The sequence below is a fragment of the Orycteropus afer genome, unplaced genomic scaffold (genome assembly GCF_000298275.1).
Source record: "Orycteropus afer afer isolate SDZICR_OR568_19922 unplaced genomic scaffold, OryAfe1.0 scaffold00061, whole genome shotgun sequence".
In the NCBI taxonomy this organism is placed as follows: domain Eukaryota; kingdom Metazoa; phylum Chordata; class Mammalia; order Tubulidentata; family Orycteropodidae; genus Orycteropus; species Orycteropus afer.
In genome coordinates, this window is record NW_006921648.1 from 2,454,829 (window position 1) to 2,467,316 (window position 12,488).

The window sequence follows — 12,488 nt, forward strand, 5'->3', positions numbered from 1 at the left end:
TGTCCACGTCCATCAGGGCCCCATGGAGGCAGGCGGCTGTGATGCTGGGAGCCGTGTGGCCAGTGTCCACGTCCATCAGGGCCCCATGGAGGCAGATGGCTGTGATGTTGGGAGCCGCGCTGCCAGTGTTCCACGTCCATCAGGGTCCCCTGGGTTTTGATGCACTTGGGGGCATCCTGGCCTGAGGAATTGAGAATAGCAGAAATCAGGGGAGCGTTTGAGTGGGGCTGTGAGGGGCTGCTGGCAGCTTGAGCACCTGTGACACCAACCTGCACACGTTGACGGGAACGATGAGTGACCACACTGGGACCGACAGAGGGCTGCCTGTCAGCAGGTCTTGGTCATTGGAGACCTGGCCGGAGGCCACGTGCACTGCCCACTCTGCAGCCCTTGCGGCCCCTCCCACTCTGAGGCCCGGTACCCAGTCCCTGCCTTCCCTCTTGGAGGGCACACGTTGGCCTCCTGTGTGGGTCAGAGCCCCGCAGGGCGGGGCAGTGGGGAAGCCATGGACCCCGAGGGATGCCGGGTCCTCCCTGGGACGCGGCACCTGGTGCGGCAGGAAAGGGCTGTCCAGGTGCTGGGGTCCAGGGGTCCAGGGGTCTGGCTCCCAAGATGGGCTCACGTCTGCAGCTACCGCTGAGGTGCTTGGCTGCTCCCACGTGGTGGGTGGTTTGAGCCCACGAGCCGCTCTGCAGACGAAGGACGGGGCTGGCGCTGCGAGGGCCCACGGCGGGGTGGCTGTGAGCTGGCGCCCGTTTGACAGCAGCAAGTGAGGTGCAGGTGCATTCGAGGCTCCTGGGGGAGAGACTGTCCTGTCCTAGCTGGCTGGGCCCCAAGTCCAGTGACAGGTGTCCTTGAGAGAAGGAAGACAGAGGGAAGGGGCCATGTGACAGCCAAGGCAGAGACTGGAGTGACGTGGCCCCAGGCCCAGGACACTTGGCGCCACCAGAAGCTGGAGGAGATGAGGGGCCTTCCCCCGAGCCCTTGTGCGGGGCATGGCCTGCCGATGCCTCGGTTCAGACGCGTGGGTTAAGCCGCCAGCTTTGTGGTCCTTTGTGAGGGCAGCCGCTGGACCCGGGACAGCGGGAAGGAAGGTCAGGAATTCCCAGGAAGGCTGGGTGAGGCTGCTGGGGGCCTTCAGTGGCCACTTGGAGCCGCAGGGCCCACCTGCCTCCTGAAAGCTTCCAGGCTCGCTTCCAGCTCAGACGGGCCCTGCTGCCCTCCCTGTTGCTCACGCACACGCCCGTCTCGAGTCCCCACTTCTCCCGCCTCGTCTGCAGCCTTGGTGCAGACTGCAGGGCCGGGCTCTGGGGAGCTGGGCTGCCGAGAGGAGAGGCTGGGACCCGGGGGCAGCTTGCACCACCGCCTGCCTGGGTCTTGGCTCCCAGGAAGCAGGGGTGCCCCCAGCCAGGGGAGCAGCTGTGCACACCTGTGCTCCCTCCCGGGGCTTGCGCCAGTGCTAGGGGTGTGCACGGGTGAAGGACAGCCGGAGCTGGGGGCCGAGCTGACTGCCAGGTGCTGTTTTCACAGTGACAGGAAGCCGCCCTGTGGAGGGACACCTGCCAGCCTGCCCCCCTCCATGGGCGCCGGCACAGGCAGGGCCATTGTTCCGTGACTCAAGGTGAGGCATGGGCACGCCCCCGCGGTCATGGCCACCGCAGCCTTTAAAGTTGGGTGGCAGCGGCATCTGTGGACACCGGCTAGGCTGCGTTTGTCACAGGCCACGTGGGAGAAGGCTGCTGCCAGCCTGTTCAGAGTCCTGGCCTTGTCATCTGAGAGCTGTCTCAAGTGACCAGGTCTGGTGTGTGGGGGGCAGTGCCAAGCGCCCAGTCCCCTCAGGAGGGCTCTTGGAGCCACAGCCCAGGGTGAGGCAGAGTGGGCCTTGCTCTGGACCGGCCGCTGCCAAGCTGGTTGGGGGGTGAGGCGGCAGGGCAACGGTCCGGGACCCACGCGGAGTCCGCCTCTTGCAGGATGAGGGCCTGGAGGCTGCTGGCACTGCTGACGGTGGCCGGTGTGCTGCAGGTGGCCCTGTCCCTGCGAATAGCTGCCTTCAACATCCAGACGTTTGGGGAGACCAAGATGTCCAATGCTACCCTCTCCCACTACATTGTGCAGGTGAGCCAGGGCGGCCAGCCAGCAGGGACAGTGGGGCCTGGACTCTTAGGGCTGGGGCAGGTCATGGGTTTACAGACTGCTGGCGATGGGAGGGGATGTTTTCTCTCAGACCCTGTGGGTCAGTCAGGGCAGAGCAGGGCTGTGGCCATCACAGGATTCTTGTCACTCTGCGTGGTGGCCGGAGGCCCTCCTTTGTAGTGACGTGCGCCCCCCCTTCAGATCCTGAACCGCTATGACATCGCCCTGGTGCAGGAGGTCAGGGACAGCCACCTGACAGCTGTGGGGTGGCTCTTGGACAGCCTAAACCAGTGAGTGATGCAGTGGCCTGGGGGGTGCTTCTGGGGTTCACTGGGGACAGGGGACAGCTCTGGGGGCCCCTGACAAGGCCATTACATCTCTTGCCTCCAGGCATGCACCAGACACCTTCCACTTTGTGGTGAGTGAGCCGCTGGGACGCAACAGCTACAAGGAGCGTTACCTCTTCCTGTACAGGTGAGGCGAGGGTGGGCCTTCTCTCACCATGACCGCTCCTGCTAGGCTGCCAGCCGAGGGCCAGGGCTGCTCTGGGACCGCCTGGGGCATAAAGGCTGCGCACTGTCTACAGAGCAGGCCCCTAGTCCCAGGGGTGGTGGGGAGAAGGGGTCTGCACTGAGGCCACAGACACGGGGGAGATGAGGCGTAAGGAGCCAGGCCCACATACACCTCATGTGAATGTCCTTGTGGCCTACAGGCCAGACCAGGTGTCCGTGCTGGACAGCTACCAATATGATGATGGCTGTGAGCCCTGCGGGAATGACACCTTCGCCCGGGAGCCGGCCATTGTCAAGTTCTCCTCGCCCTTCACAGGTGAGTGACCCTGAGCCCCTGGTGGCTGGTTGTATACAGACGTGACCTGGAGCATGTCCACCCCAGCCTGGGCTTTCTCACTGTGTGCCCTTCCATGGGACCATGGTCTCTCCTCAGAAGTCAGTGAGTTTGCTGTTGTCCCCCTGCACGCGGCCCCGTTGGACGCAGTGGCCGAGATCGACGCCCTCTATGATGTCTACCTGGACGTGCAGAAGAAGTGGGACATGGAGGTGAGCCCTACCCTGGGGGCCCTTGCTCGCTCCCTGGGCTGACATCCTGGGTTGACAGGTGGCTGCCTCTGCAGGACATCATGCTGATGGGTGACTTCAATGCTGGCTGCAGCTACGTGAGCCCCTTCCACTGGGCATCTGTACGCCTGCACACGAGCCCTGCCTTTGAGTGGCTGATCCCTGACACGGCTGACACCACTGTGAAGTCCACGCACTGCCCCTATGACAGGTCAGCCTGCCCCATAAGCCCTCGGGGCTCCCAAATGTCAGAGATACGTCACAAGACCTTTTCCTTCAAGTGTGGTGAAAACAGATGTTGCTGTGTTGTTGTTATTTGCCATTGAGTCAGACCCAACTCACAGTGACCCCTCCTTGGGTCTACGGAAGTAGATTGCCCAACCTTCCTTCCAGTGGAAGGTCAGCAGTCAAGTGCCGTAGGCACCACGCTGCCAGAGCTGCTGTGGTGAACACAGATAGCTCCCCCAAAGCACTGACCACCTTTGGTCTGTCTGTCGCTGGTCTCCTGTGAGATCACCCAGTGCTGGAACCAGCAGGGTGCTGTCCGGGTCTCCTGCGCCGCAGCAGCAGCAGGGCTTCCTTCTGCCCCGGGCTCAGGAGCGTTCTTCACGCGTGCGTACGCCGTCCGTCACTTCACCTGTGGTGAAAAGTGCCGTGGGCAGGTTTCTGTCTGTGTTCCCGCGTTCGCTTCTGGGTGTACTAGAGTTGGGGTTGCTGGGCCACACAGTGGTTCTGGGTCCAGCTGTCTGAGAAGCCACCGGCCTGTCGGCAGCAGCAGTGGAGCGGGGCCCACGTCCACCATTCTCTGCAGCCTCGCCAGCACCCGGTATTCTGGGTTTTTGGCTCATTGCCGTTCTGATGGAGGAGTAGGGGTCTGTCTCACTGTGGGTTTGATTCACAGCTCAGTGATGGCTAATGACGTGGGTCATCTCTTCATGTGATTCTTGGTCGTTTGATTGTCCTGGTGAAATCGCTGCTTTAGTCCTTTGCCCATTTTTTTTTTTACTGGGTGTGAGACCGTTACTGTTACGTGTTACCTGAACTTTGCTCCGCTCTGTTGGTTGTCTTCATTTGGGTCAACTCGTTGGAAGAACAAACGTCCTTAATTTGTATGAAGTTGACCCGTCTTTTGCCGCTCGTGTTTCCATCGTCCTAACTGCTAAACCTTCGTTAAACTCCAGGCCCGTGAGGCCCATAGGTTTTGTCTTCCTCTTAGCTCCGTGTTCCGTTGTGAATTAGTTTCTGGGTGTGGTGTGAGCCGGGGATTCTGTTTCATTCTTCTGCAGGTGGAAATCCAGTGTCCCCAGCACCGTTTATGTTAGTCTTCCTTCTCTGTTGAATTAGCACCCCTGGCAAACCTGTACATCTGTGGAACTCTGAATTCATTCATTGGTCCCGTACGTCTGTTACTATACTGTTACCAAGCTGTAGCCTTTACAGATGCGTACAGCCTCGTCTTCTCCCATGGAGCAGCAGATGGGTTTGAACCTTTTGGTTAGCAGCTGAGTGCTCTAACCACAACAGATGCTTTATCGTAGGTTTTAAAATGAGGTGTGAGTGGGGTCCTCCAGCTTTCGCCGTCTTCAGGCTTTCTCTAGCTGTTCAGGTCTCTTCCCTTCATGTAAACTTCAGGGTTGGCTTTTCCATTTCTGAAGCAAGATGTTGGGATTTCAGCGGGGATTGCCTTGAATGTGTGGATTGCTTTGGACGCTTTTGACATCTTCATTGTGTTACGCTTCCAATCCACAAGCACACTGTGACCTTCCTTCCATTCGTTTCAGTAACGTCTCAGCTTTCTGTATACGATGCTCTCTCCTTACAGGTTAAGCGTAGTCCTGGGCACGCTACCCTTGACAAAAAAAAAAAGCCTCACTGCTGTCCAGTTGGATCCAACTCATAGTGAGCCCTCCTTGGGTTTCCAAGGTGGTATCTACGGAAGTAGATTGCCCAACCTTCCTTCCAGGGAGTGGCTGGTGGGTTTGAACCTCTAGCTTCTGGTCAGCAGTCAGATGCCTTAGGCACTGCGGCACCAGGGCTCCTGTTGATGGCACCACCTAAAATGGTGTTTCCTTGAACTTCCTTCTCCATTTTCACTGATTTCAGGTGGCTTTTGACAAGACCTCACCCCTGAGCAGTAGCAGATTGCTCTGGTGCCGCTCCAACAAGAATACCCCGCAAATGGAATGCTTTAACAAACAGGAGCTTATTCTTACAGTTTGGAGGCTTAAAGTCCCAGTTCAAAGTTCCAGGCTCTAGGGGCTGGGTGAAAGTCCCTCAGCCTTGTGCTGCAGCTCTGCCTCCTGGTCCTGGCCCACTGAAGCTAGAGGCTTTTCTTCACTCAGCTGCTGGCTGCTGAGACTGGCAAGCCCAAGGCTGACAAACAGTCCCAATGTTACCAAACCATATGGCAGCCCATTTGTTCAAGTCCACTGAAAGTCCGAAGGTTGGCAGAGCATGGCAGGCTGCTGAACGACAACACGGCTACATGCAGGATTTAAGCGTGTCATAAGCTAGAGACCGTTCCCCAAGGCTTCTTATATACAGGAAGCAGACCACCTCCCTAAGCAGCTACTCAGCTGCTCCCAGTAGATTCCATCATGGAGGTGATTACCAGTGTCATACATCCAGCTGCCCAGCCATGCAACCAGGCCCAGCCAAGTTGACACACAGACTTAACTACCACACAGATCCATTTATGAAATGGCCTAAGATTTCTTCGTTGGGGGTAAGGCAGGCTTGGGAAGAAAAGGTGAGGCAGAAACTCATCCTGCTCTCCTGAGTCTGAGGTGTGAACCCCAAAGCTGCCACAGGCACAAAGGTGGGTGCTCCCTGTGGGCAGGAGGCCAAAGTGCAGGGGGTTCTGTCCTGAAGGTCCAGCTCAGGGCAGCAAGGTGCGTGCTGGGGTGTGTCCTGTAGCTTTCCTTGGGGCCCACAGTGCTAAGCTCTGCCCCGTTGCAGGATCGTGGTTGCTGGAACTGTTCTCCAAGGTGCCATCGTCCCCAACTCGGCTGTGCCCTTTGACTTCCAGACTGCGTATGGCCTAAGTGATGAGCTGGTGTGTGTTCTGCTGTTAGACCCCTGCTCTGGGCGGCCTGGGATGCCCCTCCCCCCGACAGACACAGACCACCCTGTGGGGCCAGCTGACATCCCCATTCTGAGCACATGTTTCCCCTAGGCTCAAGCCATCAGTGACCACTACCCAGTGGAGGTGACACTGAAATGAACCTGCTGTGGCCCCAGGGACTATGGAGAGGTTGCCTGTCAATCAGAGCGTCACCAGAAAGGCAACACGTAGATTGAGAAAGAATAGCTTTAATCGAGGTAAATAAATGCAAAGGTGGTGGTCTTCGCAGCTCTGTGTCAGGCGTCCTTGTGTCCTGGGGACACTGCCCTCAGTGCTTCTCCAGGGCTCTGGTGAGGAGCTCAGTGAGGCGACCCACCATGGGTCTGGGGTCGTCCACGAGCCCTGCTGCTATCATGGCATTCTCGTAGATCTGAAAGACATGTTTTGGGGTGCTCAGTCCTTGTTCTGAGCCAGGGACTCAAAATGCAGGGGAGGAGGGAATGGAGCTCCCATCTTACCTGGTCCACAAGCAGCTGGGCCAGCTCAGGCTCCCGGTCTCGCAGCTGATTCAGCTTTTTGATCAGTGCATGCCTACAACAGGAGGGTCCAGTGACGGGTGGGGGCTGCCCCCCCGACACCAGAACCCTCCAGAATGGAACAGGACTGGCTGGCTAGATCTATGAAAAGACCATACAGGGGGAAGCATCCCCTCAGTTTATCCTTAAACGTCCAAGGAATCTTCCCATCGTAATAGGAAGCCATCACACCAGAGCAGGAACAGCTGACAGCTAGGAGGAAGGCCCAGGTGTTGAAGCCAGTTTAGGTCTGGAACACCCCTCACCAGACCCCCACACCCATGGATGTGGTACAGGACCCGGATGGGGGGAGCTGTCACTCAGCCACAAAGCAGCCAGGCCGGACCCTGCCTCTGCTCCTGCAGCCACAAGAGGAGCTGTAAGGGTGACCACCTGGAGGGGAGGAGAGTTTATCAAAGGGCATAGTTCCTCCCGAGCAAACTACAAACCCGGAAGCCAAAGAGGAGGATGAACAGAGCCCACATCCAAATGTCCACGAAGGAAACACACAGTGTAGTCCACACAGCTGAAGGCAAGGACGGCCTAACGGGCAGTGACAGGAAGCCACCTGTGCATTTGGCTTTGAATCCCAATTTTAAAAGGAAAGCAAAATAAAAATACAGTTCTCAGGTGAAGGGTAACGTCTGCCCAGCTCTCCTAAACCCAGCGTGTGGCAGAGCCTTGGAAAGGCAGCGGGTGCCTGCAGCTGTGCCACGGAGACAGACACTCCCAAGTCACGCACGCGGCCTGAGGACAGATGACGCCCACAGGGAAAGGACAGCTACCGAAGAAGATGGCAGACTTGCTCTTGCAAAATTAAGACATTAAAGCAGGGGAACTGCTCCACTGCTGTGGAGTCGGGTCTCATAGTGACCCCCCCTTGGGTTTCCGAGGCGGTATCAGTACAGAAGTAGATTGCCCAACCTTCCTTCCGAGGAGTGGCTGGTGGGTTTGAACCGCCAGCCCTCTGGTTAGCAGTCAAAGACCTTAGGCACCATGCCACCAGCGCTCCTAAACGAGGAGAAAGGCCCAGTGGGCCATGAGACCCATAGTCTGCAAGTCAGTAAGAGGGCAGACCGATGGGCCAGCAAACTACTGAAAAAGTACCTGCCCTCAGAGGCTGGGGTGTCACCTGGGGGCAGGGGTGGATGGAGCCAGGCTGGGGGACAGCAGGGCTGTGTGCTCTGTCCAGTGTTCTGGCAGCCACACCCCCCACAGCCCCCAACTAAAACCTCCACAGACGTGGCCATAAAGGTAGGATGGGTGAGTCAACGTAGTTCATACCCAGCTATGAAAATGAACAAACAGCCACCTGCCACCAGAGGGGGACGTCACTCAAACTTCCAAAAAGCTGCCATCCAGACAGTTCTGACCCACAGCGCCCCTACAGGACAGAGGAGACCTGCACCACAGGGTTTCCAAGGCTGCGATCCTTGCAGAAGCAGACTGCCTCACCTTTCTCTTAGCAGAGCAGCTGGTGGATTCAAACTGCTGACGTTTTGGTTAGCAGCCGAATGCTTTAACCACAGTGCCACCGTATCTCCCAAAAGCAAAGCAGTGACTCCAGGAGTCGGCCTGTGGTCACCTTGCGGAGGAGGACGAACAGTGGTAGGGAGCGAGTGCCCCGAGGTCAGCAGTGTTGGGGCCAGGCCGCTGCCATACTGAGTGGTAATCACTTGTCCCACAAGACAGGGTTCACGCACGTCTCACGTATTAAACATCACACAAGAAAACATACGGAACTGCCACCACTGCCTGTGAGAAAGGAGGGTGCTGGCCCCCAGCCCTGAACCCCTGGCACTCACCTGGGGTTGACCTCCAGGGTGGGCTGCAGGATCTGGGCGCGCTCCTCGTGGGTCCTGGCCAGCTGCTGCATGCGCAGGAAATGCCGGGCGGCGCCCATCTCCAGCACAGTGATCATGGCTGGGTGCGTGTCCAGGCGGAGGGTCACCTACAGCCAGGCCAGGGCACACGTGAGAAGCCAGGCTCTCAACCGAGTGTGACGCCGCCCCCAGACCACAGGACAGGAGAGTGCAGTGTCTCCCTGGTGGCTGGCGAGCAGTGACCCCTCCAGATCACTGCATAACAGGCAGGGCCTTGCTAACCACACCACGGGATGTTTGTAGGTTAGCATTCCATGTGCGGGCTGTTACAACTGAGCTGTTCCTCAAATACATCGAACTCTATACCTGTGGGTGGAAGCCCACGTGAAAATCGGGCAGAATTTTCTGTTTCCAAGGCCCTATCAGTGCAGGGTGTGTTTTAAGCCAACTACTCATTAGACAGACAAGTGGGCCAGCAGCCCAGGTGGGGGAGACTGAGTACCCAGGCACCCAGAAACAGAAGCTGAAGACACAAAGCCCTTCTTCCCCTAAAGCCCGAGTTGGGGCTGTCAGTCTCCTGCATGAACACAGGAACGGGCCAGCGGTCAACGTCAGCCTGCTAAGCCCACGTGCGTTTCTGTCACAGCAGCACTGACTCGGCAGGGAGGCAGACTCATTCCTTCCTCTTCTCGCCCCAAGCGCCCCAGGTTCTCATCAGTCGCTTACCGTAAAGGCCTCTCACCTGGTAGACTGTCCGCTCTCCTCCAGGGCCACCACTGAGCCCCACAGCTCCTCCGAGGACCATGAAGACGGGCGCCCCACACACACCGTGCAAGTGCCTCCCGCATGCCATCTCCTGCCCTAAGCCCTCCTCAGGGCTGCACGGGGCCCTGCCTCACCAGGTGCACCTCTCCCCACAAGGCAGTCAGGCCTGCTCCTTCGAGTGGCCTCCATTCTGCTCACCCATAGGCCCTCAGCCTCCTCACCCCCAGCGGCAGGGCAGCCTGGTGTCACGGGCCTGACTCTGACTGGACTCGTCCATGCAACTGCCTGGCTGTAGGACCCTGAGAGGCTCTGCCTGATTCCTCATCCTAGAATGGGGTGCTGACCTCACCTTCCTTGGAGGTGACTGTCTGAGGCTTAGACAGCCGTGGTCTGTAGATGCCTCACATGCTCTGGACAGCACTAACAAGTCACGTGCATGTCTGGTTCCAGGTGCTCCCTGGCAGAAACTCCTGACCGTCAGCTCCCAGGGCCCCATCATCTCCTCTGGACCGAGAGGCAGAGTTACACTCTCCCGTCACGACACCTGCACACCTCTCACCTGGGTGTGGCCCTCACAGGACTGGACAGTCTCTCTGTCTCCTAGCTCTGCACAAAGCTGCTGGGTCTTGGTTCTCTAAAGCACGCATACCCCATTAGGGTCCAGACTAGACCAGCACCCTGTCTGGGGTCCAGGGTGGGCCTTTCCTTTCCCTCAGGTTGCCCATGTCTGCAGCCCCCGACCTCCCACCTCTCCCTAGGATGGCCTTCTGCCTCCATCAGGCTGTGAACTCTCTTGGCAAAGTGGGAAGGGTGGGGGAGGCGGGCCCTGCCTTCCAGGAGCAGCAAGCATGTCTGCGTGCAGCACAGGGAGTCCACCAGCAGGCGCTGGCGTAGGCGGCCTCACCTTCACGTTGGTGACACGTGACCCCAGCGCGTTTCTCATCCAGGCCATGAGGTCTTCAGCCTCCTTCTCTGACAGACGCTCGTCAGCTATAGGGAAGTGAGGGTCAGCCCCACTGCAGCCCCTTCCCCCAGCCACCCATCACTTACAACCCCACCCCACGGCCCCCTGACCAGTGACTGGGCCCTGAGGTGAAAGCCCCACCTGGCTTTCTGACCCAGAGACGAACGCTTTTCATTTACACTGGAGCAGACACGGGGGGGCTAACAGACGCCTCTGGCTGCAGGGCCGTGAGTCCGTAAGGGCCCATCTGAGGCTCGGCAGCTTGGCCGATTTAGAAGTCGTGCCGCAAGGGCATTTTCTGGGAACTAGACTTTCCCAAACAGCTTCTCGTCTCTTACTCGGTGGGCCCCAAACAACTGAGGCAGGTCCCTCCCCCAGCCACCACGTCCAGAGGGGTCCACGGTGGCCCTAGGCCCCAGTGTGTGGAGTCTGGGGGTCAGGACACCAACCTGGGGCTGTGTCCTCAAACTTCTCCTCCTTGTAGTGGTCAACAACAATGTCCGTCTCCACGGAGATCAGCTTCTTCCTGTCGAACTCCCCCAAGTGCAGCAAAGTGAGCTCATCAAACTGCTCATAGCAGAAGAGAACCTGGGGGTGTCCAGGAGGTGAGTGCTGGCCTGGCCGGGGGCCCCTGGGATGGGATGGAGGGAGAGGGCCGAGGACTTCCTGCACCCTGGGGGGGGCCTGCAGTTGATGCAGTGGGATGCTGGGTACCTAGGGCTCATGGCCCACGTCGGTGGACCAAATGGTCACATCCTAGCACAGACATCCTGACCCTGCTGTTCATAAAGGCCCAGTCCTGCCTGTGAGTGAGGGCCTCAGGAGGTCAGCCGCAGGCTGGGGCTCTGTGCCCATGGACTCTGCTCAGCAGCTTGAAGCTCGGGACCCGTGTCTTTCTTACACTGAGCACAGGTCAAGAGATTCAAGACCCTCCCTGCAGAAGGCAGGTCCTCTGCCTGGCCCAGGGGCTGAGACCATGTGGCAGCCTTGCCCGGGGAGCCCACCCACCTCCATGTTTTTCTGCTTCATGGCCTCGTAGTAGGGTGAGTGCTCAGCCAGGTGCCGGCTGGGTGCACACAGATAGTAGATGTTGCGGGTGCCAGCCTGCATGCGGCTGGCGTAGTCCATGAGGCTGGTCAGCTGCCCGGCAGGCAGGGCCGAGGACTCGTAGCGCAGCAGCTTTGCTATGTCCTCCTGCAGACAGACAGATAGCACATGGCTGCTCCAACCATTCATGCCCCGTGATCCCATAGACGCAGCATAGGTAGTGGCCCTGGAAGCCAGGAACACATTAAAGATTCCATATAAGAATCCTGATCAAGAGGAGGGAAGTGCAGAACAGAACTCCAAAATCTCACAGACTCTAGACTTTGTGGAGCCACGGAGTGTAAACCTCTGACACTACTGTCTTGAGATCTTTAAACCCTAAACAGAAATACTCCCTGAGGTCTTTACACTGCACAGCAGTTCACTGAATTATTAAAGAACGCCTGCCTGAGCACTGTGCTCTTTCAAGAATTAGCAACGTGGGATCAAGCTGCCAGTACTCGAAAGGTAGGAACTCCGGGGGCAGTGAGCTGATGTTAATGGAGGAGGAACAGCTCGGAGGAGCAGGCTGCCGCAGTGTCACTGGCACCTGGAGAAAACATTGAACCGGCGCACGTTTTCCTCAGTGTATTCTCAACAATAAAAAGCTAGCTCGGAAACCCGGGATCTGGGGCGGCCTGTGGTCTCTTCTGTGAAAGTGGATTGAGAGGAGTGGGGAGAGGACGCAGCTGGTCAAGCCTCACCCCTCCAAAGGCTGATGGGGACATTAGGAAGGGAAATCCCAAAGCCCCTCCTGGGTTGTCTGAACCTGAGGCCTGAGCCCTTGAAGTGGGGCTGATCCGAGTGGAGAGGCACGGCAAAGACACACACGCGGCTGCCAGCGCTGGAACTGACCCCCCCGCAGCTGGCTGGGTTTCGGGTTCTGTGGGTACGAATGCCGTGCCAAACTGCAGACTGCATCGGGAAGGTGCTCCCAGTACAGGGTTCTGTTTGCAGATGACCTCCGTGTTTCCCTAAATTTTCTGTTCCTTTTCAGGGTGG

General features: G+C 58.3%; 2 protein-coding genes across 2 annotated transcripts in view; one reads left to right on the forward strand and one right to left on the reverse strand.

Annotated features, from left to right (window-relative positions):
• The first annotated feature begins 1,971 nt into the window (after window positions 1-1,971).
• DNASE1 (deoxyribonuclease 1) lies at window positions 1,972-6,432 on the forward strand. Its single transcript, XM_007939575.1, has 8 exons — window positions 1,972-2,115; window positions 2,335-2,423; window positions 2,524-2,607; window positions 2,846-2,961; window positions 3,079-3,191; window positions 3,266-3,420; window positions 6,168-6,264; window positions 6,385-6,432. Exons 1-8 carry the CDS (start codon window positions 1,972-1,974, stop codon window positions 6,430-6,432), a joined length of 846 nt encoding a protein of 281 aa, XP_007937766.1.
• A 169-nt stretch (window positions 6,433-6,601) lies between these two features.
• The window catches only part of TRAP1 (TNF receptor associated protein 1), a 60,096-nt gene continuing 54,209 nt past the window's right edge, over window positions 6,602-12,488 (reverse strand). The window contains exons 13-18 of the mRNA XM_007939576.1: window positions 11,409-11,594; window positions 10,850-10,988; window positions 10,341-10,426; window positions 8,654-8,799; window positions 6,792-6,864; window positions 6,602-6,703 (exon numbers count right to left, since the gene is read on the reverse strand). Coding sequence (XP_007937767.1) covers window positions 6,602-6,703; window positions 6,792-6,864; window positions 8,654-8,799; window positions 10,341-10,426; window positions 10,850-10,988; window positions 11,409-11,594 — 732 coding nt within the window. The remainder of the gene's footprint in view (window positions 6,704-6,791; window positions 6,865-8,653; window positions 8,800-10,340; window positions 10,427-10,849; window positions 10,989-11,408; window positions 11,595-12,488) is intronic.